The 8,224-nt window shown below is 30.0% G+C and overlaps 3 protein-coding genes across 3 annotated transcripts; 1 reads left to right on the top strand and 2 right to left on the bottom strand.

Moving 5' to 3' along the window:
* Positions 1-8: 8 nt before the first annotated feature.
* LOC107965127 lies at positions 9-7,702 on the bottom strand. The gene is made up of 3 exons (XM_016914641.2): positions 7,477-7,702; positions 7,352-7,417; positions 9-157 (listed from the first exon to the last, which is right to left on the bottom strand). Exons 1-3 carry the CDS (start codon positions 7,630-7,632, stop codon positions 65-67), a joined length of 315 nt encoding a protein of 104 aa, XP_016770130.1. The 5' UTR covers positions 7,633-7,702; the 3' UTR covers positions 9-64.
* On the bottom strand, positions 675-5,548 carry LOC102654286 (trichohyalin-like). The gene has a single exon (XM_016914640.2). It carries the CDS (start codon positions 3,514-3,516, stop codon positions 733-735), a length of 2,784 nt encoding a protein of 927 aa, XP_016770129.1. The 5' UTR covers positions 3,517-5,548; the 3' UTR covers positions 675-732.
* On the top strand, positions 5,669-7,197 carry LOC102654242 (shematrin-like protein 1). Its single transcript, XM_026443345.1, has 3 exons — positions 5,669-6,043; positions 6,192-6,403; positions 6,812-7,197. Exons 1-3 carry the CDS (start codon positions 6,032-6,034, stop codon positions 6,945-6,947), a joined length of 360 nt encoding a protein of 119 aa, XP_026299130.1. The 5' UTR covers positions 5,669-6,031; the 3' UTR covers positions 6,948-7,197.
* Positions 7,703-8,224: the final 522 nt, after the last annotated feature.

Below are 8,224 nucleotides of genomic sequence, written 5' to 3' on the forward strand. Positions count from 1 at the left end.
AATCAATAATTTTTACAAAAATAAGGAAAGAAATGTATAAGAATACATTATATAATAATAAATATTATTCTACCAATAGACGAGTCTTCAAATTTTCTAAAATTTCTGTCATTTTGTTTTCCAAATCTTTACTCCTTTGCATTTCTTCTCGTTTATCCTGTAACATATCATGTTATAGAATATTTTCATTATTGTCATATATTGTAGATTATAAATAGAAAAAGCATATTAAAAAAAATATATTAGATTTCATATTAACAAAATTAAAATTTTTTTTTATTTTATAACGAATTTTTATTTTCATTTTCTCATTAAAATTCAATGTTTAATTTACTCATAATTTTTTATACATTATTTAATTAATTTATATCACTGAAAAAATCCAATATATTTTTATATATTTGTATTTTTAATAAATAATTCGAATATTCAATTATCAAAATTTCCATGTTTTTGATACTTCATATCTTTCTTGATTAATTTTATAATAAAAATATCATTTTAATTTTTCCATCCAGATTATAAGGTATGAAATATGATTAAATTTACCTAAGTACTCATATTTTTTTCTATAAAGTATTTTAGAAAATGTATGTTAAATATAACTTTATAAAAAAATTTCATAAAATTATATCAAAATCCACTTGAAATAACTTTTGATTTTAATTAAAATATTGATATTGATTTTAATTACAAATAAACATATTGCATAAATTTAAAAATATCAAATTATTATAAAATACTAGGATAATTGATATAACTTATCGATTCGCTGGGACCAATTTGTTCTTGGTGCATTTTCATAGCACCATTCGAATAATTATTCTCTCTGACTTTCACGCTTTTGCTTTCCGGTTCATTGGAAAATTTCGTCAAACTTTCGTCATAATAATACACGTCCTGTTGCGGTATAGTCAAACCAATTGCTCTTTTATTCTCAATTCTTTTGTTACTTTCAAAAACTTCGGACAATCTATCGTTTTCTCTTCCATGATTAAAACCATGTATATTTTCATTAAAATCAAAGAAACTATAATTCTCTCTAGGGTCAAAAATAATTGGTGGATCAAATTTTTGTTGAACATCTTGCATTATTTGATTTTTATTATTTATTCTGTTTTTATCCTCTACAAAAGGCTCATTTTTTTCAATATTATGCTTCAAAGATTCAAAATTTTGAAAAGGCAATGAATTTGGAATTTGCTGTTTCGAAGAATGTTGTATATCGATATTTGGTCGTTCTGTATTTTTATAATTATTGTTGGAAATATATTTATAATGTTCGTGAAATTGTGGTGATTCTTTTCCATCGTCATTTTGTTCAAATTTCTTTACTTCTTTTACTTCAGTTTTAAAATGTGTACGATTCGATCTCTCAATATTTATTGGTTTATTCAATTGTTTCTCAGAAACAATTTTATGTTTATGATCATTCTTAAATCTTTGATAATAAATATCTTCGGGAGAGTCATAAGATTTTTGAGTCGAATTACTAAGAATTCTGTTTCTTTCTTGTCTTTCTTCCTTCTTTTTACTAAAAGATTCAGGTTTTTGACGAATATTAGGAATTTCTGTACTATCATTATGGTTAAATTTTGCTTGAACAACATTGGTATGAATCGTACTATCTAGAACAAAATCGAATGGTGGTGGCCATATTTGTAGATCCTTTTGTTCGCCTTCGTGAAGCTGTTTCGGCTTTTCCGGAAGACTTATTATTGGTTTTAAATTCTCCTTTTTTGATCGCCATTTTGAAATCTTCTTCGTTATTCCTGTCTCCAATACATTATTATCTTTTTTTGATTTTTCCATCGATGACGATTTCTCTTTCGCTTTTCTCAATTCTTCAGGAGCAGTTAAATATCGAACAGGAACAATTAAAGGCATATATTTACCAAATTCCATTTCTTCGATCGTTCCTCGTTCTTCGAATTGATTTTTGTTATTCGTTTCAACATTAGTAAAATATTTTTTCGATGGTTCAAAATCGTTTTCATCCTTCCTCTTGGTATTCGTATCTTCCTCTAGACTATACTCTTCATATTTATTTCTTGCTGGAATATTCTCCTCTTCTCTTTCATCACTTCTGTCTTCATGTTTCCGATTTTCACGCGGATCTTCCTCCTCTTCCGAGATTTTCTCTTTTGAATTTGGAAATGGAGAGTTATAAATATCTCTCAATGGCTGATTTCCAAAAAAATTCACGAACCCATCATCAAACAATTCACGATTGTACAAAGGCTCTCCGTAACTATTACGCAAATCTTCGGGTCGTCTTTGCTCGTCATCTTCACTCAACGGCAATGGTTCATTGTATTGTATGCTAGTATAATTTTCATTTAATTGAGGCATATCTTTTTTATAAACATCATCATTTTCATAATTTTGGTATCCTTCTTCCTCTTCCTCTTCGCTTTCTTCAGGCTTCTTTGTTTTTTCACTCGTGGAATATTCACGAATCTTCTCTTCATTCTCTCTTGATTGATCATCTTCCTCCTCTTCCGACTGCTTTCCCTTATCACTTTCTTCCTCTTCTCTTCTACATTCAGAATGTTGTCCTCCTATTTGCTTTCCTCGTTCATCATATTCTTTTCCTTTCTCTTTATAATTATAATTATCCTCTTTCTGTCGATTTCTATACCATTCTTGTTCCCTCAATTTTTTAGCCTGTTCCTCTTGCTTACGTTCTAATTCCGCTAATCTATCCTCATACTCCTTCTTCCATCGTGGATTTTCCGTCTGAACTACGACAGTAGTCGAAGGAGGCTGCGATCGAACATCCATTCCATTTTGAATCGTTTGATTTTGCACGGTTACTTTCTCTGTCAAATTTTTCCTTCTCGTCTGTTGTTCCTTGCGAACAGGGACGATTGGCGCAGGATACGACAGCATAATATCTTGAGGAGGGATCTCAGGCAGAGGTGGTTGAGGTACAGGCTGCAAATCTGGCTGTGGGACAACCGGTAGAGGAATTTTGACTACCAGAGGAATTCTTGGATCTACCTGGGGTGACTGTGTTGCCGATGATGTTGCCGACGTTGTTGCAGATGTCGAATTATTATTTCCTCCGTGGAACAATGTCTCGTACTGTTGTAATTGGGTCAGCACGCCAGTTCCATTCCCGAAGTTCACTACACCGGTGAATCTGATAGTTTCTCGTTGTCTGGGAGCTGCGGTAGTTGATGATGACCCATTCGATTGAGTGGAATTCGCTTGAGTACCGGATGACTGAGTACCTCCCCTTGTCTCGTCCGACTCGGTAGCCGGATTGGGCAACGAAGCTATTTGAACAGGGTTTACCGTATAACCAAAAACCTGGGCCAGGCCTGAAAGAATCAGACCTAATGCTCGTTTGTCCCGCGGATTACTTGCATCTAAAGGTTTCTTCTCCCTCGTTTCTTGGATGCTTGATGATGGGTTCGAAACAGGCTGATTTTTCCAGTCACTCTTCGCCGACAAAACGAGTGCGGTCAACACGCACAGGTAGCATAGAACGTGAAACATGCTAAGCTTCATTGTCGATGCCTCCTTGGCCACTTTCTGCTAGGAAGTTACACTTTATGCATCGAATGATAACGAGGTAGCGAAGTTGGATACCGTGACATTTTCAATAGTTTCTTTGAAACGAACCTTACATATTACGTTGAGACCCTTCTCGATCTTATTGGCAAATTCTTCTTTTAATTCTAATATCGGTTTCTTTTGAATATGATCAAAATTTGATATGATTCGCAATTAAATTATTATTGGATTTGGAATTAAATTTCAACGAGGAGGAACATATAAAATAGGAAGACGTGTTTCATCGTGTGATGAAAAGACTAAAGTTAAAGAAGAGTACTTTTGTATCACGAGAGCCCGCGAGAACTGGACGACCAGTGTCGAAGCTAAGAGTCGTTAAACGAAACGTTAGCTGGCGGGGATAGATTTTTGCATAACATCGGAAAGAAATGTCGAGTTTCACCTCAATTGCACAGAACCGCTCGTTGATTTGAGACAACTGAAGCGATACGTCGTAATGGGAAAGGAAGTATTGCACAGAAATCGGATGATAAATAGGATGAGTTGCAATAAATTTGATGCGGACACGAGATAATTATAAATAAATAAATATGAGCTGAATTCTTTTGATAAAAGAAAATATAATATTTTTGAGCTTGAAAGAATAAGAGGAAGAAAGGAAGAGGAGATATAATGGATTTGAGGATATATACAGGTAAAAATTTTAAATTCTAAAATTCTAAAAGTTCTAAAATCCTCAAATTTTATAATTTTAAAATTCTAAAAATTTAGGTGTCTAAAATTATATTTTCATTTACACCAAATCATCAAACTCATCATTTATCCTTTACACGTATAGTTAATGCTCGTCGATTTGTGTATCTGCATTTAATGCATATTGGAAAATATTCTTAAAATTATTTAACTAAACTAGCTAATTCTTCTAACAAAATGATTTATGATATTTTGCATATGCACTGAATCATATGATATTATCTTAATATTATCTTTCTTTGAAGATTGAAAACGATAGAAATCAATTTCTTTTGAACCAAGTTCTTTTTCACCTTTTCTGTTTTATTATATATTATTTACTATCTATCATGTAACATAGAAAACCAATTAATTAAAAAATACAGACCAACTCAATTGATTTCTATAGAGCAAATAAAAATAAAACTATTTCTTATATACAAAATTCCTGTTTCGCAAAATAAAATAAATCAACTTACAGTAAGTAATGAAACTATTCGAACGAAAGTTATTATAATAAAAATATTCTAAATCAATCGATTCAGAAAAATGAAATGGTTCCGCGTGTAACCTAAGCTCATTTACAGTCATTGGATCCAGTATGTTTTATACTTATCAAATATTATATTACAATAGATAACGATTATATCACTGTTCAATAATCTAAGTTTAGATATTTGCTTGACCACACTTTCTTAAGTATGTCGATTATGTCACTTGTTCTCCACTCGGAGAAAGTTCGAGCAAACGGTGTCGCTATTCGATTTCCTGGACCGGTGTGATAAAATCACCTTATAGAGCCTATTATACCAAGGAAGAGGAAAAAATTAACGACATGAGTTTTCAACGGAATAAGAATTGGTGGTAGAAGGTTCAAATCTTTATGTAATCGAGTTCCTGTTGTTTCGTTCGACTCCTCGAATAGTCGATTCGCTTCAAATGCGTTTTCGATCGACCATCGCATTTATTAATTAAGTTAATAATTTAATCATCTCATCAGATTAATGAGATATACACATATACATCTTTCGAGAACGTTCTCAGGTATTGAATATTCGTCTCATTATCTCGATTCTTTCGTAAACAATAGCGGATGACAAACATTATAGTAGCTAGTGCATTTTACAATCGACGAAATTACCGTGAAATTGTTAGGATACATGCGATGATGATTGTTTAGATTGCGCTTGATTATTAGTTAGATAAAGATACTTTTAACTTTGGAAAAGATATATTTTAGTGAATAGAAATATATGTTTTTTTTTATCAACTTATGAAAGAAATTGATTTAATTGATTTTAAGGGAGAAGAAAAATCTTCCTTTCTGAACAATGTTTATATAAATGAAATTAGAATTCTTTGAATTATATTTCTTCTATTCCAAATATTTCTAATGAATATATAAAATAAATAAATAAGAATCGAATAGCCTGTAAATAAATATTTTCCACAAGAAACTAAAATTTTTTTCTGAAATTCAATGGTAATCTCCATAATCAATGACCAAAACAATAAAACCAGATTTCGATTACATGATATTTCTATTGGAATTCTGTGCTTTCGTTTCTCAATCCAGATGAATCTATTATCGATGCAACTCGTTACGAGATGCAATGATTCCATAGATGGAAAGCGTATCAGAGACTAGTTTGTTCGTTAGAAAATGTGGATCCAGAATTGAGTATATATAACCTGACAAGCAAATTCCAAAGTGTATTGGGTATAAAAGTACTGTTCATTCTATGGATCACACAGTTAGTTGTCAGTCAAGCTTAACATGAATTTTCTGGTAAGGATAATTTTAATTTTGTCGAGAAAATTTAAAAAATTTAGAAATCTATTTCATTTTATTTCAAATTTGTTTCATTGAATTAATGTATCAGTGTTTCTTAATTCATTCGAAAGAATGCTTTGGTGATATTTGATAAACATTTTAGTCGTTGCTGTTTTTGACCATTCTTGCTTTGGGGGTAGCTACTATCGTACCTCCAACTAGCATCTCTGAAAAATCGACGAGCGACATAGCGCAAAAGATAATTGCCGATAATCAAGCGCAACCGAATTCTCAGGATGAAATTGGCGAAAAAAAAGTGACGAAAAGAAGTTACGGTTGGAGTCCGTGGAATTATTATAGTTATGGCTGGCCCTGGTACGTAGATTTTCGCAAGAAATTTTGCAATCTTAAGTTTTGCGGAAAAAATAACCGTTTGCTTCAAAGATTCTTGCAGATTTTGTAACAGGAAGTTAAGAATATTTTGCATGATATTAATTTCCTGCTATTTTAAAAATATTTGTGTATTTTAATTTAATTTCTAATAATCATTTGAGACTATAATAAAAAAAAAATGTTTGTTTTAATAAAAAAACTTTTGAAAATCTGTACAACTGTATGTTTGTACAAATAATAAAAAATTTTAATTTTAAAATATTTTGAAATAATAAAATTATTATTTTTAATACATATATTTTCATTTTTTTACAAGAATATCTGAAATCTATGAAAAAATGAAAATAATAATGTTTTTTGTATGAAAATATATACAAAATATCATTTTAGGTACGCCATAGGATGGTATCCAAGTTGGCCATATTATGGTCATGGATTTGGTTATGGTGGATATGGACATGGATATGGTGGATATGGTGGATATATTGGATATCGTGGATACGGCGGATGGTACAAAGGATGGTAAATTGGAAAAAAAATCATTTAAAATGTTTCCATAATCTTATAATACACAATTCTTCTTATCACTTAAGTTTTTGCACCAATCAAGTATACATTAGCTTAATTTAAATTTATAATTGTACATTAAGCATTATGTACATTGAATGTTACAATTTTAAGACTGAAATAACACAACTTTGGATATCCAAATAATATAAATAAATAAAATATATATGATTTACATAGTAAAATAATTTCACTCAATATTTGTCCGATTTTATCATTCAATTTTGTTCTTTAAATTATTAATCGTATTAACTGTACAATTATTATTCACGATTCAATTATTACACGATATAATTATTATTCATATTTGTAAAAAAAAAAAAAAAATGGGATTACAGAAGGAATGAAATAATTTATACATACCCTTAAACGTTTCTTTATATAAGTTGACAATATTTCTTCACAAATAGTCAAATTTTTATCTGTATCCTGTAGAACAAATAATTATAATAGATTTGAAAAACAATTTTTTAATGCTTGCAATCAACCTTTAAAATAGTTGTCAGCTCTTTGATCTTCTGTAGTTTAGCTTGTTGTTGCTCAGATAAATTATTGCACACTCGTTGTGAATTAATTGCGTACATCTCAAAACGCAACAGAAAACGTATCACTTTTTTCACTTTCGCGTTCGTAATCCATAGCATTTGTGCAATCGAATATTTTACATGTACCTGATATGCAGCATAGTGTTGCTTAGATACAAAAGAAACAACAAAGACTTTATTGGATTTCTCTATAATGATTTTATATAATTTGGATTTTGGATAATTTTTGATTTAGAAATAACTGAATTTTTTTAACCTATTAATATGTAAAAATACAAAGTATGTAATTGTAATTGTAATTTATTTCATACTTTTCATTTTTAACATCTGTTGCATTGAAGAAATCTGTAATATATAATGGATAATCTATTTTATCGACAAGGAGAAATTTGATATTTTGTTACTACAGACGGGATGCAAAGACTACAAATAAAAAATTTCCATATGTAATCCATGATAGAAGAAAAACATGATGTACTTCATATCACACATTTAGAAAATTTTCGAAAAAAAAATTATCTATCATAGTCCGTACGATTTATTAGAATTTACATAGAAACTACATTTACCTCATCATCGAAAGATAAAAATAAAAAATACTTAAACACACTACGAATTTTCATTGATTAAGATTCTAAAAAAAAATTTGATGTCTTATTCAATAATAAATAAGCTAAGAAATTAATGTAGA

The sequence above is a fragment of the Apis mellifera genome, linkage group LG10 (genome assembly GCF_003254395.2).
Source record: "Apis mellifera strain DH4 linkage group LG10, Amel_HAv3.1, whole genome shotgun sequence".
Classification (NCBI taxonomy): domain Eukaryota; kingdom Metazoa; phylum Arthropoda; class Insecta; order Hymenoptera; family Apidae; genus Apis; species Apis mellifera.